The 27371-nt window shown below is 38.7% G+C and overlaps 1 protein-coding gene across 1 annotated transcript; it reads right to left on the bottom strand.

Moving 5' to 3' along the window:
* Window positions 1-161: 161 nt before the first annotated feature.
* On the bottom strand, window positions 162-26564 carry c1ql4b (complement C1q like 4b). The gene is made up of 3 exons (XM_014998072.2): window positions 26026-26564; window positions 24111-25195; window positions 162-3284 (listed from the first exon to the last, which is right to left on the bottom strand). Exons 2-3 carry the CDS (start codon window positions 24648-24650, stop codon window positions 3105-3107), a joined length of 720 nt encoding a protein of 239 aa, XP_014853558.2. The 5' UTR covers window positions 24651-25195; window positions 26026-26564; the 3' UTR covers window positions 162-3104.
* Between the last annotated feature and the right edge of the window lie 807 nt (window positions 26565-27371).

Here is a 27371-nt window from a genome sequence, read left to right as displayed (position 1 = left end):
CTACACTGTAAAAATGAATTTGTACTTACCTGTTCTTCGTTGTCAAAGTAGTAAATTATTAATATCTAAGCTCTGCTGTATGATAAATCAAGTTTATTTGATTCTTTTTTTTTTCTAAAAAATGCAATGTTACTTTAAAAATGTTACCGCTTCACAACAGATTTTACCACATGGTTCTTTATTTTTCCCCAGAATAAATAATAAAAGTGTATAATAAAACCCGGGAAGCCATTTGTTGGACTTAGTTACAGTGAAATAGTTCATAATTTTCTTTTTTTTTTATTGTATTTAATGGTCTTTCAGGGGGGAGGGGGGAAAACACTGCAGCTCACAGTAACAAAGTAGAACACACAACTCAGCTTGCAAATGCACAGTGACAATAACTCAAACTTTTTCCAATCAAAGGTAACAGTTCCGGTAATAACACACACAGTGAGATGCAGCATGTCATCGTGGTGTTATGAAAGCCTCAGAGGGGGGAACTGGAGGTGTAAAATCCTGGAGTCGGCTGAGTTTTTCTGTTACAGCAAGAAAATTATGAGATGAACGGATAATTTCACATGAGAGACGAGTCATGCTTTATATTTGGGACAAGAAGACATACGATACATTTACAGTATTGAGGTCAAGCATTAGGCATAATTATAAACTCTTCCCTTCACTGTTTACAAGTGAAAGTTACAACTCATTTCTTCACAGGATTTCTTTTAGGGGTAAGCATCCTTGTTTTATGGATGCAGAAATAAACTGACTTACAAATAGTTTTTTTTCTCTCTCTCCTTACATCATTATCCACTTTTCCAACGTTTACAGGATTTATTTTCTTCTAGTTATAAAACAAAGACTCATAGTAGCGTTCTTCTGCTTAATATTCACTACCAGTGGATGAAAACATTTTAAAAACGGAGAGGGAGAAATCCCTCTCCGTTTCTGTTGCATCCTGTGGATCAACTTCTGCACATATTTTTATTTTAATAAGGGAAAGAAATGTATTCAAAAGGGAAAAAAATATATATATAAGGCACGAAGAACCTATACTTATGGCAAATGGCACTAATAGTCAACAACAGTCAGCTGCATTTTGAAAAGAAAAACATTTTAATATGTGTCCGTTTACAATGAAATAATGAAAAACACATTTTAAAGAAAAAGCTCATCCCTGCCTCACTGTAACCATCTTTCTGTGCCGAGCTAAAGAAGAGGTTTGAACCTTTCTTGCTCTATTCTTTTAATTCAAGGAGCTCTGGCACTTTGTAAAGAACCTCCAAGACGTGTGTTTTAAGAGGATTATGCTCCTTTTCAGCTTGCTTCAGGATGCCACTCAAGTGGTTTTACATGATTTATGGCTGCAAGGAAAACTTCACATGTGGCATGCCGTCTGTTTTCCTGTTTATCCCAGGCCTCAAAGGGGTGGATGTAGGCTAAAATACGCCCTTTAGACAGTATTTTTTTTATTTTTTTTAACATCTTGTAGAAGGACAGCCTTTAGCAAACTGCCAGAGCTTATCAGTGTCCCACTGAAACACCCGTTTGTGTTTAATTTTCACATTAAAGGAAATTGGTTTGAACGTTCAGGAACGATACTGAGACCTATCGAGCCTGGAGTTCATTATGTACCGAAAGATGTTGAATTACGACTGTGACAGTCCACAAGAAAACAAGAACCACCTTCCCTTAAATCAACATGCTCAAGCTTGACAACATTTCGCATCTGCCCACATAAACAAGCCAAATGCCCTTTTCAGAAAGTCTTTGAGGTCAGACAACACAAAAATCGAGCAGTTTGGTGACACTAAGAGGTGTGTATCAAAGCGTCAGAGTTACAATTTCAAACCTTAATACACGGTCGTAGCATCATCATACTGAAGTCTGTTTTGCTGCTAATTGTACCAAGTAGATGAAAAAATTAAGAATATCCTCCAAATTATTTAACTTTATGGTAAATTACCAGCTGGATGGCTATAATTGGGTGGTCCAGCATCCCAAACCAAACTGGTTTTGGAATGAATAAAGTATGCAAACATTAACGTTTAGGAATAGTGCTGCCCTCAAGCCTATTGGAAATGTATCGACGAAGTTTAAAAGTCAAGTGTGAAAGGAAACAATTAGATGAACGCTTCTAAATTTTGATGAGAGAAGTTGGGCTGTTGATTCTCAACATATTAAAATCTGCATTTGTGGAAAAAAATGAAGTAAGTTAAATTGAGAAGAAAGTAAATTGGTATCAAAAATGACATCATAATTATCCACCTTTTTTCATCTCATTGAGAAAAAAAAAAGCACACTTCGATCAATACGACACACTGTAGACGTAAACTTAATGTGTAACTGAGCATGGGCTTCAGAAGAAATCTCAGCTTGTTACCATAACGTGATGTTGCTCCGAGGCTCAGGAATCAATCTGGAAGCTAAACCTGGGTATTGATAAACTGTGTGTGTGTTGAGGGACTGTTACCAGCAGCTTCACTCCCTCCTTCCCCCTTTCTGTGCAAATTACACCAACAACAACAGGATGCTTTTACACTTCCACAGAACCTAAGGGCAAAAAAAAAAACACACTCGTATGCTTCCGCACAGGCATTAACACAGACATACAACACACAGCGTTATAATCGAGAGGTGTGCTGAATTATCAGCTGCGATCAATATATTCATGCCTTTTTCTTGTTTGGTCGCAATGGAAATCTATCTCACAGTGAGGGAAAGAGGCTGCAGCCGAATACTTCTGCCCCGGATTGACAGTCTACATTCAGGGATCATTTCAGTTGGTTTGTCTTTGAGCAAAAACTGAAGTTCAATATCGTGTAAACAGCAAAATGATTGGAGTAAAAGTGAAGATGATTTATTTTAGCCATGCTTACACATACTGTACATGGCATTTTATTAAAGATCACAAAAGGTGTGTGCATCATGAGTCAATCTTGTCTGATGTATGTACATTATATTCTTTTTACACAAGCTTTCTTTAGCTCTGTTGTCATGATGTCACTATATGCATTAAATGGAGAGAGGATGAATGGATGGCAGGATGTGTTGGATGAAGAAACAGGAGGAAACTCTTCGCTCGATCAAAGGGTAAAAGGGGAGGAGGCGGGATTATATTGTCAGTCGGGGTAGATGAGGAAGCCGGAGAAGGTGCTGTATTTGTTGGTGTTTCCACCGTGAACTTTGCCCCCGTCCAGCTGAACACACACTTCGTCGCCCACGTCTAGGTGCAGGATGACGCTGTTTGAGGCGTAGTCGTAGTTCTGATCTGCGTCTTGGGCGATGGCGCTGGCTCTCACCTGGCATAGAGACAAGAACGTAGATCAAAGCTCGAAGTTAAGATTAAAACCAAAGGGAAAACCTTTCAGTTTTCTTTTGTGTTTTTTTTTGTACATGTTGCTCATTTAATTTCTGTTGCTACATTTTTCCCATAAGAATCTTGATTTCTTGTTGGGAATCATCTTTTCTCTATTCAGTCAGGTCCCATTTTCAATTATTAAACTTTATTCAGGCAAATTAATCCACATATTCTTCAACCTCGCAACGCTATTGAATATATAGTACTCAGCTCTTCATTACATGCACTCATCTGCATCATAAATAGTACTTAAATTAATGGATTTTAATGACGCATTAACCTTGTTCTTTTTCACTTCTAGATGATTATACAACATACAATGAGATTCAACAACAGGAAATGGGTGCACAAGTTTATATCATGGTGGATTTCATATAATTTCTACATAGCTAAAATTATACATATTGGTCCAAATATATACATAGACCCCCACTAAGATTTGGATAAATTCCCCTTAGCTTGCTGCACCTAAACCATACTATTGTAGCCCCAACAAGCTTCATAATTCTAGATTTGATCACTTTGTTTTTGGCAGCACGTGCAAATTTAATCCAAATTGGTTGTTTTCCTGCTTTGATCTATTTATTAAACAAATAAATCTAGCTGGAATGATGTCCGAACCATTCCAGAACCTTAATGACAGTCGACTCTGGTTATGCTATTTTCAGTTTTGGTACTTCTATATAGCAAGAACACTCAATTGTTTCAAACCCCTAACTCAAACTTTTACCGTCGGATGAGAAGGAATTGGTTAGCAGAGCAACACAAGGACGAAGTAGAAAAAGACAATCCCACAGAGGAATAATGGTCCTAAACAGACACCATAGCTCATGAACCAGTATACCACTAAGCTTCTGATCCTGGAAAGCAACTACTTGTTTATGTTAAATTTAAATCTGGATCGCTTTTCTTGCGACTCAAACTCTGTCAAGACCTCTGAGGGGCTCATTTAGCTTTTAAAGTATGGTGAGATTTGTCATATTGACTTTATATTTCTATTTAAAAGCAAAGCTCTACAGGAAGATTGTTGTAAAAGACAACTATTTCACAATCAACCATCAGATTCAGTTTATTTGGAAAGATGCTGCATCCAGTTTGCTCATACTGTGATCTGGGGGCTAATGTCATCAGTGCTGATCCCTTCCTGCTCACTGGGTAGATAAATGAGATGTTCAGTGATCTTTGGCCTCGAACCTCCATCTGAGAGCACATTCTTAGTCAGTATCAATTTATTTCCCCAGAGGATTGTTGCTCTCACAGCTGATCCACCTGTAGCAGAGGGGGATTGCAGAGGGATGAATGTGTCAGGGGACATATCAGATAATTTATCAGGCATTTAAAACTTTTGCTCTCTTAAAAAAACACATGATCAGACCAAAGTTAGCAAGAGAGAAACCAGACATAAACCAGAGCTTCATGAATAATGTTCTTTTAAAATGTGGGTCTAAAATTTTAGGTTATTTCGACACCGTAGCAAAGTGTTATGGTGTCTATTAGTGCGTAGTTTAGGTAAAATATGGAAAATGGTACATGTGAAGTAGGGCTTGACTGTAAAACAGTAATATATATCACAGTAAAGACATCATCATAGAATATCCAAAATATTCATTGAAGTCAGATTCAGAACTGCAAAGCAAGACTGGTGGAATCAACTAACTCACTCACTCTTTGGTCACCTAGCAACAAGCTTGTGGTTGCCTAGCGACTACTAGCTGAGAAACATTCACAGCAGCAGTTTAAGATTTTACCACCATACTTCATAACTGCTTAAAAATAACGATAATAATAAAAAAACAACGCCATGGAGTGAAAACTGTGAATAAAAGAGAAAAGGTCACATCACCAGTTTGGCAGTATCTCAGATATAAAACAAACAAAAAAAACCCCGAATCAATAATTATCAATATCGACTGATACGAAACCCTCATATCACCTACTGTGAAGCAACAACTAAACACCCCTGGCAAGCCCCCTCTTTTTTGAATAAACAGTCTTCTGATGAGGACTATATTTACAGAACAGTTTACATTGTTGCTGCAATGTTTCGCAGTGATTTAGCTGCGGCCCCTGTCTTGAGAAATGACAAGGATGAATGTCGCAGTCGTTAAATAAGCTCGAAACAAAGTCATGAACACAATTTCTGCTGTATATTTCCAGAGAACAGTTCCACAGTAAAGATATAAAGTTGCACATCGGCCTCTTTATCAATTCTGTTGTTAAAAATGTGAAGGTGTTGTTTTCATCCACCCTCACTGAAGTCTGTTTTTACAATCAGTAAGCAAATCTTATAATAAATTGAGCTTTCACTGGCCAAGTAACAAACTACCCGAGCAGACAAACAGTGGAGAATAAAGCATGCATCTGCATACATATTAATGAATGCAAATACAATGCCCCAACTCCATCCTCTGTCTCCTCCTCTGGGTCTCAGTCTGATGGAGGATATGGTTCATCATCTCCAACAGTCATCAAGCTTCCCATGTGATCAGAAAGATAAATCAAATAAGTCCAAAATAACTATTTTTCCCCCTCACATCCCACCTTTGTCACCTTTCTTCAATACAACTGAGAATATTTATGGTTTTTTGCAAAAGCGTTCGTTTAACAGCAACAAGGTGAACATGTTTGTTTCGTTCCCAAAGACGGAAATAAATCAATACATATCCTTTGTTTTAATTCAGCTCACATCTCTCCATTAATTGTTGTCTCCCCCACCACACCTCTCACCCGCTCCATCATCCCTCTCTCCTTCCCCACCCGATCCTTTTCTCTTCATTCTCGGCCCATCTATCCATCTTTTTGTGTCCGCGCATCGGAATAAGATGCAGGTCACGCACGCGTTTCCTCTCCCCCGCTTGCCAGTGTTGGTGGGAGCAGCGACTAAGTGTGTCCCTGTCCAGCCTAAATCGGATTGATTAACGACACGCTACTATAGCAGGTCTCCAGAGAAACCCTACCCGACCCCCAAAATACCAAGACGTCCTCCCTTACATCCCTCCCCCTCCCAACTCCTTACAACATCCCTCACCCCTCCCATATTGTCCAGATGCATTAAGCCAGGCTATACATGGCTGCAAGCTACAGTAATTGGTAGTCTGACAGCCATGGCAGATCCCCGCCTAATAGGTTCAACTCCTCAATAACTCCATACAATCACAATAAATGGGGGAGCAGGCTAGGCAGCAGTGGTCAAACGGGCCGATGAAATACGAGCGGGAGGCCAGGATGAGATACTACACACTGGATGAAGTGGCTCTTCTTCTCCTTTTGTTTCTGTGAAACTCAAGCGAACACCTGAGGAACAAAATGTGCTGGATTCGTGGATTTTTGTTGCTTTAAAGAGCAAGTGTGCCGTGCTCCAAAGTGAATGAACAGCTCCCCAAAGGAGATCTAATAGGTTTTAGAAAAAAGAAAAACAACAACCACCCCCCCCCAAAAAATAAAAAAAAACCAAGAAGATTCTGACAACTTGTACATCCAACATCTGTCTGCATGGCTGAATGGCGAAATTCCCCAGACGGCACCATCAGCTGAGCTAAAGGCTGTCAGCCAGATATGACTAGCTTTGAGAACAGTGCACTGATGAACAAAGAACGTAAGAAGCACTTATAGACAAAGCAAATTGCATTGCCTATTTATTAAAACCATTGCATTTGATGTGTGAGTTTGATAACTCGAACTTTTAAATCCTGAGACGGAGCTATCAGGCACATGCAGGGGGGAGGGGGGGAACGGGGTGGCGGGCTGGGGGTGCTTGAGCACCTGCCCCTTTTGCTCCTTGCCCCCAAGTGCCCTTTTGGTCAAATGGAATAGCACTTAACCAAGAAATCATTATTGATATAAATTAGTTATAAAAGTATTACTGATTGCACTTTAAAAATTAGGTAACTTTATGTTATTAAAGATAAAGTTTAAACAGTAATGATTTCCTGGTTAATGTCAAGTTGTCATAACAAAGACATTTTGAATAATGTCAACTTTGTATTAAAAGTGTCATAATTTACCGAATGACGCTTTATGACAACAGTCATAAATATTCATGAAGGCTTATTCATGTTCATGACAGGTGTTATGTCATGTTTATGAAAGTGTCATGTCAGTCTTATTCAGTGTTACCAAATGTTCAAATCCTGTGTATAACTATATTTAACTGCATTAGTTAAATTTTTCTATTGACTTTGGTTCTGATTCCAGTTGAGGCCATTTGTCTCTTATGAAGACGGATCAAACCAAATTACTGAGCGACCTTCAATTGTATCAATTGGAGGCAAAACCACTATATACTGTAGGCTTTCAATATATTTTTAAAAATTAACACCCAACGCAGGTGCAAACAGATGAACGATCGGATCTTTACGTTTCATACGGAAAAAGATGCCCATGACTCCAGCAATGACCCAAGGTCGAGGGATAAAATAATGTTTTAACATATTTATGTTTTAACATATTTTAACATATTTCTTCTAATTGTATGAAGTATTGATGTTTTGCAGTGGCCAGACCAGAGTCCTGACATGACCTGACAGAAAATCGTAAGATTATGGTTATGTAAAGGTTCAAACACTTCAAACTCATCACAAGTGATAAATCGTCAAAGTATGAGTGGGTTATGACAACTATAGGAAGGTTTTTATTACTGTAATACTGTAATTACTGGGAATCATATGAATAATTTCTGGCATACTATTTTTTTATGTATTTATATTTTTCACACAAAAATATATTTACTAGAGAAATGCATCATTTTCTTCTCAGAATAAAACTTCTTTGGTCAATGAGTTTGAGTTTATCAAACATATTGTAAAAAAAACAACATAAACACTTATGTAAAGAAAATAATTTAATTCAACATGCAAGAAAAAGAAGAACAACCATAAAAGATAAGAATTTTACAAGTTCAAAATAGGAGAGGGGTTAAAAATCATTTAGGTTTAAATCTGTGAGAGAAATGACTAATTATTGAATAACTAATAATATAAACTATCATCTAAATTTTACAGGGTTGGTTTTAAAATTGCAAAAGTTCATTTGAAAACTACCTCTTAGCTCGACTGTCCATCAGAATTACGTTGTCTTTCTCCACACTGAGGTCGATCAAACAGCAGGTTTAACAACTTTGCATTAAACCACTCAAACAAAGCCTCTACTGATCACTTAAAGGATCTGAAGGCTAAATAAAATCTGTAGATGGCTCAGAGAGAAGAGCCAGCATGTAGGGAATCTACTGGATCTCCCAACTAGATGTTACTCTGAAATTTAAATAAAACTCCAGTTAACCCTCGCTTGCCCTACAATAAGTACAATGCATGTAGAAATGAACAATAGTACCGTAAATCATGCTTTGAGTAACCCGTACAAACCAATAAATGTTGCCGCAGTGATATTCACACTACCTCAGTGAAATGGCCTTTAAATATGAACGTCAGCTAATTATATTTGCCAGCCAAAAGGACACAATGTTATTTATGGCTTATGGTTGACTTCCTTAGAAGACACATAGGTTTGTTCAGCCTCTGTTCAGACAGTGGAGATGCTGACATTTATTGTGGTGTGTTTATGATTAATTCATGGTCCCTCTCTCCTTCTGTAAGTACAGTGACCCAGGGAACACATCCTCCTCTTCGGACGTTTTAAATACATATTTACAAGAGTCTGACATTTAGGATATAGCTGTGGTCACCATCGGTTGACACAGTGTGATTAAGATACACTGTCTTAATCTCACATTAAGTCATTTTGCAGTAGCATGACGAGACCCCTGCAGTTGTTAAATTTGTCATGTTTTCTTTATGAAAACTTTTTGGTACTAAACAAAACCCTCTAAATTCAATTGGTTTGAAATTCATAGCTACAGGGCATTTAAAAAAAAGTATTTACAAGTTTTTCCCAACGTGTCATGTCACAACTGTAAACGTGGAAAATGTTTGGGGGGGTGGGGTTGTCGTTTTTAGAAATAAGATTCTGAAAAGTGTGGTGTGCATTTATTCTTGGCCTGCCGAGTTAGCGTTTTGTAGAATCACCTTTTGCTGCAATTACAAAGGTGAGTCTGGGGGTTTTTCCTCAAGCAGGTTTGCAAATGTAGACATTCATATCTGTATTATTGCAAAATAGCTTCCACTCATTTATAACAAATGTAGAGGGTCTATGAACAGCTCCCTACTCATGTCACAGATTTTCTCTTACATTCAAGTTTTCACCCTTTTACATAGCTCTAATATATAAAGAGCAAAATTAGTGCTTGGTGAGCGATTATCCAATTTGAGTTTTTGGCTCTGCAGGTCCTCCAGAGTTACCTTCTTCACTGATTCTCTGACTATTTGTCATCTTGCCTGGTCAAACAACTTCTCCACAACATTGTTGTTGACCTGTCTGCTGTGTTCCCTGTTCATAACGATACTGTTTGTTCACTAACGTTCTCTGACAAACCCCTGCAGCCTTCACAAATGTTGATGACATTTGATAAAATGCAATGTTTGTTGCTCGTTTTACGGTTCGTTGTTTTGTCGTGTTTTGATCTTGTAAAGCACTTTGAGCTGCCATGTGGCTGAAATGTGTTATGCAAAAAAAAAAAAACCTGCTGTGTACTTATCCTGAGATTAAATGAGACACAGATTCTGTAGACTTATAAAGGACGCTGCTTATACTGGATTTTACTTGGAGGCATTAGGCTAAAATGTGCTGAACACAAGAACAGGGGGAAAAAACTAAAAAACATATTTCTGTAGATTACATTGCCTTATGCAATCCCAACAAAATACTTTAAATTTGGTATTTCTAACATGTTTAAATAATAATAATAAAAAATGTAAGTATAAATACTTTTGCAAAGAACCCTATGACAAAAATTCCTCATCATTTTCATTTTAAATGTTTTCCCATCCCTCACAAGAAATAGTCTTCGACCCAAAAATAAAAATCTGTGTAAGTTTTTAGCACAATAAAAAAGAAAAAAAAAAAAAAACAATCAAAATGTGCACATAAATTTCTACTCTGGTGATTAATTTAAATGTGCAAAGCATAAGCTTGTTTAAATAATTGTGTCTCATATGTGAGTGTTGAATCCATTACCAGAGGACATGTATCAATTTCTTGCACCATAACGCCCGTGTGCCGAAACAATGAAACCTGCACAGATGAGTCCGAAGGTGCAGCTGTCAGTACCAATCAGAGTGAAATCTTGTTTTCTTAAAGTGGGCAGGAGAAGGCACTGGGGCTTTGGGAGTGAAAGCAAGAGTGGAAAGGCAAATCAGGATTATTGTCAACAGCGGTGGAGATTGATAGCGACAAGGGAGAGAATTTCTGCCTGTTGGGCCAACGCCGTTCTGACTTGATCTGCTACTACGGGGAAGAAGGGGAGACCCAGGAGACAGTAGAGAAGATTACACTGCCAACACTTTTCATTAGATGGGCAACATTAAATGGGCGAAGTGGGGAGGAGGGGCAAGAGACAGAAAAAAAAAGTGACAGAGTAGAAATATCTATCTGACAAGGATAAATGTCTGGCAAAATCTGTATTTCCGACCGAGCCCGACCGTTTTGTGTGACAAATTTATTTTAAATATATTTCACAAACAGATCTATGTCATTTTTAGTAGCCTGCAGGGGAAAATATAAATAATAAAGATATATTTAGCTTGTAGAGACAAAGATTCAAGTACACAAATCCAAAGTTTAGAGAGGCTGTGGGTGATGGAGAGGGAGCTAAGGAACTGATCAAGCATGCCTGTTTCATAGTAGGAGGGGGTATAAATGAGGTCGGAGGATGGAGGTCTCCATGTAAGGCCCTTTTTTTCAGTTTTGTTTTGTTTTGCTGTGGCACCTTGATCCGCTGGTAATAAAACTGACAGGATTCATTCACTGTGATGTACAGACCTCTCGGAGCGGAGCGAGCGATGGAGACAGGGTCTCTTAAAGTTACCTGAGGGACCTTTAAGGGTGAACTGGGAGAAAGAGGAAGGGCAATTGAAATGGCCTTTTTCCTTCTTTTTTTTTAAATGGCTGCCGTGTCTCTGCCTCCTTACCAGCTGTTTCTATTATGCAGGTCGACATATAACCCTATTCCTGCACTGCTGACTCACACACTAATTGGCATACTAAATGCTAATATTTTGCCATGACACTCAAGACCCAAGGTGTCAAGATGTTGATTAGAAAGTCTCTAATTGGCTCTAGACTGAAACCTTTGAGGGAAGAGGAGAGGGCTTAATTGGATATAAAGGGGGTTTTCCGGTTGGTCTACCTACAGAGCTCCGGTTTCAGCCAACCCTCTGTTCTGAACTTCTTTCTAAATATGTACATATAATATTTCTTTCACCACATAGCACAGAAGTTGACATGCAATGGGGAAAAAATATATATTTTCAATGGTGATATAGAAATGAAATTCCCACCAACCCAAGTAAGTCACACGGTAAAATGTAATGTGATGGGAGGTAAATATTAAAACATGATACCTGAAATGTGCGTAATGCTTCATAGAAAAGCCTTTATTTTCAACATTGCACAGGTGAGATTTTGTCCCAGTCTTCCCAACAAACTCTCTTGAAGTTTTGACATTTTTGGGGGGCACCTCCTGCTCACTCTGGTTTAGCTTTTTTTCCATATTTTTTTTTGATTGCACTCAAATCAGGTGATAAGCTGGACCTTTCAGAAGCTTTGTTTTTTTTCCTAAACCAACTGAGAATTGACTTGACTGTCTGGGTCATTGTTTTCTCAGTAAATTGCATTCACACCAAGGACCAAAATGCAAAAAAAAAAAAAAAAAAAAAAAAAAACCCTGGCTGAAGTGCAGCATAATTTTCCTTCTCTCATGGTTTTGTCTGTTTCTACAAGATATTCTCCCAGTATTTCATAAACCCTTGTCCAAATGTTCAGCAACAACCTTCAAATGACCTTCAGCTCTTTCTTCAACAGTGGCGTCTTTTACAGTGATTCTGCAGACAGGCCATGGCTGCTGAATGCATTATCAATTTATTTGATTTAAACAACGGCACCTGCTGATCTCAGGTATTTCTGCAGTGCCCTATGAAAGATCATTTGCTCTTTGGAAAATATTGTTGTTATTGTTTTTGTCTGCTCTGCCAAAAAGTCTCAAGAGGAGCACCTGCTTGTGTCTGGATTATGGTGAAATGTAATTCTTTCTGCTTCATGGCCATTGCCCCTACGGTGCTATCTGAGATATTCAATCAGTCTGTAACCAAAGACATATGTATGTTTTGTAACAACAAGGTTCAAAAGTCATGAGAAACCTTTTTAATGGCCACCAGTGAGAGGCCAAAGAATTGTCTTCTAATTACTGACTTTTAATGGAGAGGTAAAGGTTGCTATTAACAAAACAAATCATCACACCAGACTCCGTTCATGTCTGCTTCTTTCTGGCCAGAGTTGGAGGGTTCTGGGCGCTCCTGCATTACACAAATCACATTCTCAGTATTCTCACAGAAACCCTCAACTCTCGCAGAGAGCAGGCCGTATTTATACTCAAGTCTGTCCCTGTATGTGGATGTGCTGTTCTTAATCAGTCCAGTTTAGCGGTGCACCGACTTATCGGCTAACTGATTTATCGGTGCCGATTTCCTTAATATTGGGAGATTGGTGATCGACCGATTTTTACATGTGAAGCCGATCTTATCCACCGATGTTATCAACCTTCGGCACAGGTCTAAAAATCAACCGGTGTGCTTTTCTTTCCTCCTGTGAGAGAGGACTGACTGACAAACCGGCCAACCAGTCATGTCTGCACATTTACAGTTAGCAATAGTCACCCCGTTGTTGCCAATTCAGCAACTTTCTTGATATATTAAGCAACATTTCAGATTTAAAAAAAATTATATCGGCCAAAATTGGAATCGGTAAGTTACACTTCTTAAAAGATAAGTAATCAGCAATCGACCAGGAAATTGCAATCGGTGCAGCCCTACTTTCCATTTCTTCCTTTGGTTGATGCAGATCTCTTGGCTCGCATTTTGCTGAAAGGCTATCGGAGTTTCCCGGAGTCGTCCACAGGTGGGACATTTTGACATTTGGCTGGATACGTGTTTACAACAGTTCAGTGATTGTTATTCCACATGTCTAGGTCAGAATGACCCAGTCCATTTGACACAGTAAATTTATTTTAGATAAATGCATACCTTAGTGGAAATCAGCCAAACAAGATCATTTTTAACTATAAATATAATTGTATTCTTCTACACTTTCACATGGTTTACTTGCTTCCCGTGCCATTTTGCGTCTCATATTTTCATTTGATCAGTGCTTGCCATTTTGTCACCCATAACCAAATTACTTATTTATTTATTTGTGTTAATATCTTTGCATGTGTGGATTACTTGGATTGGGATTTTGTGTCAGTAACACCGTTACCAAAATGTGTCCCTTAAATCCACAGTGCAAGCGCCTGTGTGTAGACATAAACGCTGCATTTAGCCACAAAAAAACACCCTAATTTAACTGACAGAGCAAATGCCGTTCATCACATAGAATCCTAATTAAACATCCACATTTAACATCATTTAAATCACATTTACATACTGTAGTCTCAAAAAATTTTAACATACTGCAATTCTTCTTGTTCAACCTGAAAATGTCAGCAACGCTGTGACACTCTGCTGCTTATAAATGAGACAAACCTCTGTTTCCTTGATGAGGAGGAACAATGATATAATGGGGAGGCAAACAGGAAGGCACAACAAAGGCAAAGGCCAAACACAGCCAACAACCAGCTGAGCCCTTTTGGTCTGCAGAATATAATGGCCTCGGCCATTAAAAGGGAAACATATAGTCAAATAATAGCTGTGTGCATGAGCATGAATGTGTGTGTTCAGGAAGACAATAGCACAGAGATGTAAACCTGCAGGATATAAAGGAGGCTCTTTTTTTTTATAAGCAAGAAATGAGGTCTAAAATAATCTCCTCACACCTTTATATCACATTGTGTCTCCCATGTAATCGTATACCCATATGTATATGATTTATTCTGGAAAGACTCAGATAGCAGAATAAAAAGCAGCTGAAATATGCCAAAATAAGATAAAGTTAAAACTGTCTAATGAAGTGCTTTCATATTGACACCTTGTCTGACTCAGACTCTAATTAGCGGCTTGCACCTCACACAGTAGCATCGAACCTGCTGTCTGGTGGCGAGCCGTTCCTCCCTTCTAATTGAGTCCAAGCCTGTCATCAGCACAACTATTGAGTGCTTTATTTAATTATCTAATTAGCTCAAAGATCTCGTTAATTACCTCATGTAGCTGCTCAGGTTAAACCCTCGCATTTAAAGATATACATAAGAGAACAATGATGTACAGATTGTTTATTCAAACCACAACGAAGCTGGAACAGTTTTCACGTCTGCCTCTTCAGTCTGGACACCATTAGAATTGCATAAGTCCAAAGAGCCAAATTTAAAATACGTATATTATCTGAGGCTACAACTTGTGCTCAAACACTTAAATGAACACATTCAAATATAGCCTAAGAGACTCTTGTTCAAGCCGAGGAGTTTGATCTGAACACGGCTAATTGTGGCGACGCTAAACAATGTTATAGGGAAATATTAAATGACTATATGGAGAATACAGCCATGGTGCTTCTAGAGAAGACCAGGCCTTTCCTGGTTGATGCAAGTTTGTTTTCAGCTTTCGTGTTTTTTTGAGGATTAAAAAGACATTAAAAAAAAGACATGTTCTGCAGGTTCCTTAATATAGGTAGCCATTTTAAATCCAACCTTTTGTTACCTGTGGAAAACATGGTTAATTAACATTGTGCCGTTCTTTTTCTTGTTATTTCACAACATGAAACCTCGGTCTTTGCCACCAAACTCTTTTTAGTAAAAACTGTAAATGAATCACATTTCTCTGCCTCCCAGATATGTTTTACTTCCAGGTGTTGGGAAACAAAACAAACTGCTCCTGCGATTCAGAAGGAATGGTGTGGCTTTCGCTCTTGCTGTGGGACAGCGGACCAGATCTTTATCTTCACAGACGATTGCTCACAGGAGTCAATCGGTGCTTCGTGGAATTAGACAAGGTTCAAATCCATTTTTCCCCGATACATTTTATGGAGCATTCAGTGTAAATAATGGGTGCGTGTATGTCCGAAGCAAGAGATGTTTCTGCATGATAACACTAAAAAGAAAGCTTGCTACCTGTGCAGGTTAAACTCCACCTGGGCTGTTTTGTTCTCGCTGATAATCGAGGAGAGGAAGGTTTCTGGACTGAGAGCGTCGGGTTCTCATATCTGCTTCTTGTAGTTGATATTTTTTCATTCAAGTCTTCAGACCTTCATCTTCAACATGCACTGTTGCAGAGCAAAGAGTGAAGGAGCCAGAAGGAGAGTCATCTTGACTTACTGCGAAGCCGTGGTTCATAAAGGTCGATTGCTCCCTTGGGGCAACAAAAGCAAAGCTCTCGACTTAATGGTCCATCTACGTTTTGACCCAACCCTGTAGTCAGGATGGATCATGACTGAAGGAATGAGAATAAAATGGGCTGAAACAAACTTCCTCCGAAGGGCGCTTAAACTCAGCCTTAAAGAGACATTTTTGTACGTCCATTTGGGTTTCTGGGCTTCACAGTGGCACAGTTGGTAGAGCTGTTGCCTTGCAGCAAGAAGGTTCTGGGTTTGATTCCCGACCCCGGTCTTTCTGTGTGGAGTTTTCATGTTCTCCCTGTGGATGTGTGGGTTTTCTCCGGTTTCCTCCCATAGTCCAAAAATATGACTTTCAGGTCAATTGGTTTCTCTAAATTGTCCCTAGGTGTGTGTCCACCCAGCAGGTTTTAGCAATAAGTTAATGCTTTTTGTGTCTGGAAAATGAGCTGTTTCAAAAACCTCCACAATGTAACGTCACAAATCAGCAGGCACACCTAGCAACCCCAGCGTAGCTCAGCCTGTTACCTAGCAACCCCAGTTACTTACTTAACTTTGTGACAGTTATTTACTTAAATATGAAACTAAAGTGTTTAAAAACTAAGTAAATAAAACTAAATAATTTTGTTTCATCCATGTTTGTCACTTAATATTATTAGACTGTTTTTAAGTGAAAAGCCAGTAGCTGAGTGCTCTTGTTTTCTTACAGTATTGAAAACGCAAAGTTCCAGTTTCAATAAACTAATTCAGATTTCTTTGTGTTCGCCTGGTAGTTTTTCATACTTTGCTTCTGACATTATTGATTGCACTTATCTGCCTTTTGACTTACATTTCTAAGCTGTTATATTGGACTTGTTTGGATATGATGCTTGTTCATAATTAATAATATTTTTTGCAATGTGTTGCCTTAATTTTATCGGGTAGATTTGGGGTGTCCTTATTCACAGTGTGCTCTTGTGAAAACCCAGTTTTTCCATAAGTCCTTCCCCACCTGCAGACTGACCAGCTGGCCAGGTTCACCGATTCTGGACCAGCTATAAATATTCATACTCTCCCTCCACGCTCCTCACTGTAAAGGGCAAAATACATATTGGTCGTGAATTATATATCCATTGAAAAGGTCATCCACCTCAACACCAATCTTTTTATGAATTATAAGACATACTGAAAGGAAAAAAGATTCAATTCACTGAGCGCTTAATCAAGCAAATGAGTTGTAAACTTGCACATCGGCTCTGTGATTCATTAGCAAGAGTTTGAGACAGGGGCTTGATATATCCATTTTCTCCTTACTTTTACGACCAAATTGCTTTTCTTGCTCCTCAACTCCTCACTGCGTTAAAAAAAAGGCCGTCCTGTAAATACACGCTCCTCTTTATGTCAGACTTCTCGTCTGCAGCTTCCCTGTCCCTGCAGTGATCTCTCCATGGGATGTGTCTCGTTATCAGCTCCCTTTGACAAGACATTGATTAACAGTGCGTATCAGCCTGACAACTGCTCTGAGCTAATACACACATGTTCACACATCCATCCTTACATGCTGTGAAAGACGCAGCGCGCACACACAGGCACTAAAAACTATAATCATTTTCCTAATTTTATTCAGTGGATTGGAGCATTTTTAGCAACCAAAATCTTTTCTGCTGTTTCTGCTAAATGTAAGAAAAAAGATGAAACAGATGCATAAAATAAGCTCCTGGTCCTTCTACACTAATTTATACCTATTATGCTAATGTTAGATGTTGTATTAAATCTGGTTTACACACAAAAGAAAGATGTGAGTTACTGATCACAAAAAAAAACAACTATAATTTACAGTTGAAACCAAATATTTACATACATGGCATAAAAGCAACCATAACTTAAAGAGTCTGAAATTTCTTTTTCCCATTTTTGGTCAGTTAGGACTTTTGAAACTACTTCCACTTTCTATTTGAGATGTTTTTTTTTTATAAAATATTCATAAGTTTACACTGATTTGATCAGTGTTTGGTATAATTTACTTTTAAAATATGCAACTATGGTATCCTTTCGCAGGTTTTTCTGAATACTTTACTGAAATTTGGTCAATTGTAACTGAGTCGGGTTTGCAAGCCGCCTTCCTCAAACACACTTTCAGCTTTGCTCCCAAATTTTCAGGCTTAGTGTAGTTGGCTCTGAAACCTTGGTTTGTTGTCTGAAAGCCACTCTGTAAGTAATTTTATGGCATGTTAAGGGTCAGCGTGGTAAAAACCAGCACCTTGTGCTCTGCTGTGCTTCTTTATGAGGGTCTAAGCAAAAAAAAAAACAACTATCCAATCAGCAGGGTCATAACTCAGATCATGCAGCCCATGACATACAGACCGCTCCCACACTTCCACAAACTCTGACTTGGATGTGCACTCATGAGCTCACCTCACATATTTGAAGGTTTTAAGGTGTGGAGCATTGAAGGGAGGCTCTTTTTAGGGTTAAACAAAAGATCTACATTGTATATTTTAGTAGCAAAATTAGGCTAATTTTCTGAGAAAGAGATGCAGCTTTTCATGTTTAGGAGCGCGCTGAATGTGTGTGCAGGTGAGCAGGAGGTCGCAGCTCAGCTTTGGGAGGACATATTGGTAATTTAGGCCTCAAGTCTTCACTAAGCCGCCTGTGACTTTGGTTTTTTTATGCAAAATATGATGTGGACCTCCAACCTTTAAGTGAGTTTTTTGTTGTTGTTGTTGTTTATCTCCATGAACAGGAGATTGAGTAAAGTAAATTGAAATAACATTTCTCTCCAACAATCCTGATTCTTAGTGCCTCAAAGAACAACTTAGATGTGTTTAACTTATGGGATTTTGCTTAAGTAGAATCCAGATATGAGACACATTCTGGTTCCTCAAGGCAAAAATTACTTTTTTTTATTTTTTTTTTATTTTACGGTTGTAATTAGATAAATGTGCTCTCAGCGAGAAGCTTTTGTCCCAAACAAAATCAACATTCAGTGTCTGGCTGTTCAGCGTTACAGGACACTGAACTTTTATGAAAAAAATAAAAATAAAAAATGACATCATGATAAAGTTAGCTTAAACTATAACTATACATTTTTATCCCTTTATCCCAATACAAACACCTACCATTAAGAGCACACATTCATTACAGAACCGGATGTTTCCAAATGGAGCTTAATTTCTTTCTGTTTAGATCTTCATAACACTTGTTCTTGCGTGTCAACACTCAGAGAGATAGCAAATGGAGTAACAACCATTTGGTGAGTCTAAAACAAATACGTCCTATAAATACAATTTCTACTATAAGCTAAGACAATAACTTATTAAGAAAGAAAGAAAGCTGTGCCTTCACCTGGCGATTAAACAATTGTGTCTCCACAAAGTCGCTTCACTGTTCTGCACAAACGCTTCTCTGTTCACAGGAATATGCAGCAGCTGCAATGAACCTGTAAGCCAGGTTCAGCTATAAATTGAGTTAAATAATTTAGTTGATGGAAAAATAATTAATGGGGAAGGAGTCAATAGACAGTGTGGACGGCGACAGTGGGAGGTGAGTGCCTGCGTGTGTGCATGTGTGCGTAAAGGAGGGCACAGGTGAAGGGGAGAAGATCTCATCTAAAGGCAATGAAAGATTTAACAGCAGGAGGAGACAGGAATGACAATGTCAGAGCAGACACGCAACTAACCGAGACCCCCAATTATATCTGGCATTTAGCCGTCCGTCCTCTTTACGTTTCCTGTTCGTTCCGTCAAAAGCAATGAAATAGGGGAATAACTATATTTATGGACTTGGTCAGTCACATAAAATATGCACTGTGAGCTGATCTTTGCGTTTGGGGAACACAAATCACACTGAAAAAGTACAGCAAACTTGACATTATCTTGCTTTTTGTAGCTCTTTGTTAGCAGATCGCCTCAAAACAGAGAAGTTTAGGAGGGTTTGACCCAAGACAAACTAACCAAGACTTTGTGTTTTTCTTTTTATATATTTTTTTAAGCTGATAAATTCTAAGATACTATGCTGAGACATGTCCAGGTCTAAATGATAAAATTGATTATTTTAGTGTATTGATGTGACATAAAACTTAAAATAATAGTTACTAATTTCCTAATTATGACAACATATAATTGCAAGACGCTTTGGGTTATTATTCAGTCAAAACAGACACTTTAAATACTAAATTAAATTCACAAAATTATCAATCAGAGTTTAAACAAGTTGTGATGCGACCACCTCAAGAAATTATTAAATTTAATTAAATGGTCCCGACCTATTCAGATAAACAATGGAAATGTTTTCTCTCATTTGTTACAAAGTTATGCAAACATCCAGGTGTTCTTAGTGAGTAAAGACGAAGGTAAGATGAAGTTTTTATTCCACAAATACAGAATAATTTTGGGACGAACCCACCAAGAGCATGAAAAATCTGTCTCTGGCTCATAAATAAACCCATTTTTAAAACTACGACAACTTACAGTGCTGTGAAAAGGTTTCTGCCACCCTAGAGATTAATTTTGCTTCTTTGTAACATTTAAGCATTTCAAGTCATGAAAACTAACTCTAATACCAGATAAAGGTGACATGTGAACTTATAAGAAGCAGTTTTTAAGTTATTTTGCTTCTGAAAAGGAAAAAAAATAATCTATCCAACTCAACTTTACCCTATGTGAAAGAGTAATCGCCCCCTAACGACCAAACAACCACTTGGCAGTGAGTCTTTTACATAACTGGAGAGATTCTGACCCATTTTGCTTCTCATCATTGTTTTAAATCATTCATATTGGAGTTTTCTTATGTATGTAACAAAAATAGCATATTTAACATAACGCTACAGTTTCTCAGCTGGATTACGATCCTTTGAATACGTCAGTCCAAGACCTCGATGCTTTCTTGGGTCATTCAGATGTGGACTTTTCGACGTTCCTTGGATTATTCTTCTGCTGCAGAACCCAGGTGAGCTTCAGGTCAGAAACCGATCAGAACTCCTTCAGGTCTTCTCTGCTTGAGAGCAGAATCAGTGGTTTCTTTAATTAACTTACAAAAATGTTTCGCCTCTCAGATTATTTTCCTGAGACTTGATGATCGTCAAGATGCCAAATGTGAGACGGGCCAGTCCAGTCTCCATATTGGATCTTTTTGCCCAGTGTTTTTAATTATGATCAAATCCTGAAAACGGACCTTTTCTGAAGCATTTGAGACCCGCAGTGAGTTTAGATGTTCTTCTGGGTTCGTTTGAGACTTCCTGGATCTCACTGTGAGTCTTTAGCCTACTGCATGTTGACAGACAGACTCTATTAAAAGTGGTCTTTTGATTCTACGTGTCTGGAAGTAATAAAATAGAGGGGGGGAAACAGTAATCATAGTTTAACACGGTGGGAAATTATGTGTTCACAAATGATCAAATCGGTTTGGATACGTTTTTTAGTACATAAAATCTAAAGTTGAAAACAGTTTGGTTATTACTCAGCTCATCTTTGCCTGATATTAAAATGAGTTTGATCTGAAATATTGAAATGTAAGGAAAAACACTCTGATCTGAATACGTCTTAGTCTGTAGGATGAACCCAGAGCATGCAGGGAAACCTCCCACAAAGCAGCACACTGAGGTCAAATAGCCACTGAAAAAAAACTGTAACACTGAAGAGATCCCTCCGAAAAATCACTTTAGTAAGTATGGAAAACTCAATCTTTATTCAGAACCTTTCAAAACCAGAACTTCTCCATATATGCTGTAATATATCAGATAAAAGAGAATAAAGCTTTGTCTTATTTACACCACAAAGACTCATACTCTTGTGCAGCTTTGGTATCGTTTCAAACAGCTCTTGTTTCTCTATTTAATCTTGACTGCAGAAAAATTATGGAGAAGAAAGACCTTAACATTACGATGAAGGACGAGCGACCAGAGAGTGAGATCTCTGTTCCAGCTCATGATTTTATTCATCTCTGCAAGATTTGGACAAATAAAACTCTTGAAAATCTATCATAGGTTCTCACCTAAAATGTTTTCTTTTTTTTGTTGTTGTTTTAAATAACAGGTGTGAACTTACAGTATGAAGCTGAAAATAGAAATCTTTTTTCTATTCAAGTATCTGGAGGGATGATAATCAACAAAATCGCTCTCTCCAGTGTTAGGTCGTCGGCTGCCAAGTTCTCTGACTGCATTCACATTTTTTAACATCTTTCGGAGTGTGGATTTAATAAATCATCTGACTGAACATATGTATCTGGTGCAGGAATGGTGTCTTCTTGTACGCTGTTAGTCCATGAACCGTGTAAATTATGTGCAGAAAATGTTACACCAGTGAACACTTGCACTAACGCAAAGCGTCTCTTTCTTTTCCATTCCTTTCTCTTCTTTCTCTCTTGCAATCCCCTGGCCGTTGCTTTTTCAGTGCAGCACACATGTCAAAATCCAACTGAAGGCTTAGTACTTCAAGCTTGTCCCTGTTCTCCAGATGGAAGGCGTTTTCCAGGCATTTGTACTTGTTTATTTATTAGTGCTAAAGTCAGAGTCCCTCAGAGGACAATAGCCAGCTGTTGCATTTTGGCTTCGTTCCACAGAGACGAGGAGGATTGTTATCCTCTTGATCGCTTGGCTGTCACTCCGTTCCTCTTCCCTTGTTTGCAAGTTGTGCAAAAAAAAAAAAAAAAAAAAAAAAAAAGCTTCTTTCTAAGGCAGCTTTTGAGTAAAACCTGTTGTTAAATACCTAATTTCCTGTATATCCATTATCTTGTGTTATTTGCAACTTATCCGTCAGACCTTTTCTTTTTGAGTTTTTAAACATTTCTTTTTCATGTTGTTTGGTTACCATCCTAAAAATAGAGGAGCAGTCCTGTTCAAACATTAGCCTTTTAATACAGTTAGCCTTTTAGAGTAGTTTTCTAATATCTCCTAAAGTTTTTAGAGAACATATTTCTGATTTTAGCAAAGTAACTACATTTCTAACTTTGAAACTTACAAGAACAGTGAAGTAGTTTTTGTGCATCAGACTAGGAAGAACTTTGGCTTTCTGATGTATTTCGCAAGAGAACTTCACATTTTTTGAGCCTGCAGCACCTCGACAAAGTATCAGGACATCTTGAACCTTTTTACATATTACAACCACAAACATCTTGTTTTTGTTGTTGGATTGGGGGTGGCGGATGTTTGCAATAAACCAACACATAATTTGAAATCATATTTGCAAGTCAAAATTTAAAAAGTGTGACATGCGTTTGTTCTGGGCCTCTGTGTTTTAACCTTTTGTAGAGAGTGAACTACAGCCTCTTATTCTTGTTTATTTTTTCCCTGGGCTTTGACTGGGCCATCAGTCCTGACTGTAAGTAAGTGAACCTCTACCCCCGTATAAAACGTCTAGATTAGGTTCCCTTTCCCTGGAAAAACAGAAGCATCCCCACAGTCTGATGCTGCCACCACCATTATCAGAACGGAGTCATCAGGAAGGTTTAAGGCAAACTGATCAATTTACTGCGTTTGATTTTCTGTCATTGATTTAACAATCTTGCCACTCTTCCATAAAAATAAATGGGGTTGTGTAGCTAATGGATGTCAAGTCAATATATTCCTCAATATGAGCAGTGGGTCTCTGCAGTTCCTCCAAAATTACCACAGGCCTGCTTTGGAGGCATTATAAAATAAATTTTTCCTCTATTTTATAATGATCCACCACTTTGTCCATGACTATTACAAAAAATCCCAGAAAAACATATCAAAGTTTGTGATTGTGTGTAAATGTGTGTAAAAGTGTGCCAGGCTCACTAGAATGGATTATCCATTTTAATTTGTGTTCTAAATTAAAATGTATATATTTGCTTATTTAAATTGTACGCAGTTCTGTGAGTAAATATATATTTGCCCATTTATCCTTAACAAGTGGAACTTTCAATATCTAGCAAGTTATTTTCGCAATTTACCGTTTATTAAAAGATTCCCCCTCAGATTAATTTCACTCGCTATTACTGCGGGGATGAAATTACCGTAATAACCCGAGATGGGCTGGAAAGCGCAACGTGTCCCCTTTCAGAAACCGTTTGAATTTTTCAGATAGCGCAACGTGTGGCGGAGTTACGGTACTGCAACTTTGGCTGGATCGTCGCCGCTACGTTTAGGACTTAAAGGTTTAAAGCTCTTCAGTTTGGATGGATTATCCACTGATTTGTTAACTTCTGAAGCTAGCTGGTTGTGCTTGATTTTATTTAGGGATAAAACAGTAAAGGTGGCTAATTACAAGAGCATGCCACACTTTTTAGAAAAATTGAAACCCATGTAGGATTTTTCTTCTATTTTATAATGATACACCACTTTGTCCATGACTATAACAAAAAATCAGTTGGTGATTGTGTGTAAAAGTGTGTCACTAAAATGATTTCTGTGTTTATAATTAGAGTCTCATTTGAGGAGAGAGAACACCTGTACGACTCTCACCTGTCCGTTCTTCTTCAGGTCAGCCCACATGCTCGTCCCGTCGCCGCCTCTCATCAGGACATGGTAGGTGAAGTAGTAGATGCCGGGCAGAGGACAGGTGAACTTGCCTGTGCTCGGCTCATAGTAGTTCCCCACGTTGGTCACCACGTCATCAAACTTCAGTATTTCGCTCCCCTCGTGTTGCTTCCGCAGACCGGCGTAGAAGGCGATTTTAGGAGTGTAGACGGAGGAACCGTATCCACCTGGACCAGGACCCGGTGGGCCTGGTGGACCGGGCTTACCAGGCTCTCCAGATGGACCTTTAGGCCCTGGAGGACCAGGAAGTCCGGGGCTTCCTCTAAACCCCTGCTTGCCTCTCCGGTTTGGGAAGTCCGGAGGCTGCGGGGAGACGGCAGTCAGCTCTCCCTGAGGGGGGCTCAATGTGTCACACACCATCTTGCAGCTCCCCAGCATCTCATAGTGTGTGCCACCACCTCCGGACCCGGCCCCCTTTGTGGTGTGGACCAATAGGGGAATGGCCACCAGCAGGACCAGGACCATGGCCACTCCGACTCCAGCCCCAATGACTCGTTTCTTGCGGCTGAGCCGTGAGGCGGCCAGCGTGAGGAAGTCCTCCTCCCCTTTGGCTGGAATGGTTGTGCCGGCCAGGCTGACCTCGGGTCAGAAAGCTACTCAAAGGGGAAAGTGTCAGACACAACGTCGGATGTTATCTGACAGGGGGAAGAAATGTAGTCTTTTCAAGGATTCTAAGAGTCACAGACGAGTAGAGTAATGTCAGTACTCAGAGGGGAGGGAATGACTGATTCCCCATTTGTACATCCGTTTTGTTTCTCCCTTTTCTCTGGCTCACATGGTCTGGTGACTTTTATCCAATTTAAAACAACACATCATATGTCGCAAAACATTCACAGCTGACGAAATGTTAAATTTAAGGGGTTTTATTCTTTCCCTGCTCTGTGGCTGTGGACGCTCCAGTGGAAAATCCTTCAGTTTCTCAGACAGGGAGGAGCTGTCAGGTGGGGTCTTCAAAATTCCCACTGGAGTTCATCTCACCCTCCACATTCAGGGAAAGGCGCCTCGCTTGTCTGTCCAGAAACGAGAAGAGAAGAACAAGGAAGCGGCTAAATCTCACTGCTTTTATTTTTCCCCCGCTCGCGTTCAAGAATTTATTCCAGAAATCTGGTCTTGCATTCACACCACAGATTTATTACAGCTAGTAAAAGAAAGGGGGTTAAATCTGAGGAAGGGGAGTTGAATCTGCTCTTTCAAAAGTAGCTTGAGTGAAGTAGGAGATGTCTTATTGCACATATCATGGGGAAGGGATTCTCTTACAACTTTAGGTAGAAAAAAAGGGAAAGATAAAAGTACATGCTATGAAGTGATCCTCATGAGGAAGAGGTTGCATCTCCAGAATGGGAACTGAGTGAAAAGAAGCTTACAAGGAGCATGAAACATTTTAATGCAAGCATCAAATCAAGTGACTCTCGTAACTTAAAGGAGGAATGAAGCAAGTGACAATAATCAACTCAGGAATGCAAACAGGGGGAAAGATGCATGCGAAAAATGAAATTGTTATGCACTTAATTGACAGTTTTCTGAATTAAAAATAGACTTAGAAATCATAAAGCATTAAAATATTCTATTTAGATTAAACGTATACTAATAATAATAATAACACAAATAATGATGATATTAAGATAAGTTTCAGTTCGACAATATAGTAATATTGTAAGTACATAAGTAAACAGAAATATAGTATTATTATTTATTTTATTCCACTAACTTCGTCAGGTTTTGATAGCAATAAAAACTTAATATGATTTACTTTATTGCACATTCACGGGTGAATCAGAAAGCAAGTGATTTAAAGCAAAACTTTTGAAAGAGTCGCGCACAAATCAACAAACCGACTTACCAAAACTCCGCTTTTCCCGCCGACGTTTCAGCCCCGGAGTTCAGTGTGTGCTCATTCTGCGGGGTTCACGGTGAAAAAAACGCCGCTTCCGCTCCAAACCCGGACCGAAATCCTCCGGAAAACTGAGCCGCCTTCACCGGCGCATCGGTTCGAAGTTGCTGCGCTTCGGTCCAAACTCAGCTCGAATCAACCAGAATCCTGCGCAGCATTTAAACTTTGACCGTCTCATCCATGAGTTCTGCACCCTGAGTCCAAACTCCAAAACGATCCGAAGCAGATTGAGAGAAAGAGAGATAAAAAAAAAGTCTAATAATATTGTTTAATTAAACTCTATACAGTCCTTGAAAAAGACAGAAAAATACGTGCGAGCTCTGATAGGTCACTTTTCCAGACTTTAGATGTGCGTAAATGCCGGCGCGCAGTCAGTTTATTTGCAGAGCAACAGTTCAGTCACTTGTTGTATTTCTCTCTCCTCGGCATCATCTGCCTACTATCCTGCTCCCCCCACCCTTCCCGTGTAACACACACTCTCTCACACACAGATTCATCGTCTCAGCCTGCATGTGACCTTTTCACAAATCAAATAACTACATTAATTCATTCTCTAATCCAATTCTATCACTTCTCTTTAAATATGTTGAATTCATTCATTCTTTAATCTCTCTTTTCACCCTTCTTGTTTTCAGTCATGAGAAATCCCTGACATGATATAAAAATATTGCTGTTTAACTATCGTGCCCTCATATTTTAACCATTTTCTAATATTTATTCAGTGTGCTTGTAATGAAAAACATGGTTCTTGTCTCCAACTCCTCAGCTCTGCATGCTCCTGTCCCATTCATCCCAAAAAACATTTTTTTTCTTTCATTTTTATGTTCCGGGTGCATCCTATTTTGCTTTCTTTTGTCCTTGAGCTCTCTTAGAAAATCCTCAGCTTCTTCAGTCTCGTCTCCTACCAGAGCATCCTTATATCCCCCTTCAGCATCTCCGTCTTAGCTACACCTAGTTTTTTTTTCTTACATGTGTAGCAGACGTTTTTATATGCACAGCCACTTTAGTCATCCTGATATGATTTAAATGTAATCTCCATCACTTTCCTGCTAGGTCATGTACTGCCTTACAAAATAAATATAAACATTAACTGTAACTCACAAAATGACATTAAAATGCAGGAAGAATACTTTTCAATCAAGAAAATTGGAAGTTAAAACCTATTTATTTATTTATTCATTCATTCATTCACTCTGGAATCATTTTCCAGAACAATAAAACAATAACCAACCAGCATTGGTTACAAATGTTAGTTAATATCACATGATGTCCACTTTAATTGAAAGATTGTCAGT

This window comes from Poecilia mexicana, unplaced genomic scaffold, assembly GCF_051168715.1.
Source record: "Poecilia mexicana isolate PSO_F unplaced genomic scaffold, ASM5116871v1 scaffold_5, whole genome shotgun sequence".
NCBI classification, from domain to species: Eukaryota; Metazoa; Chordata; class Actinopteri; order Cyprinodontiformes; family Poeciliidae; genus Poecilia; species Poecilia mexicana.
This window is presented reverse-complemented; position numbering and strand designations above follow the sequence as displayed.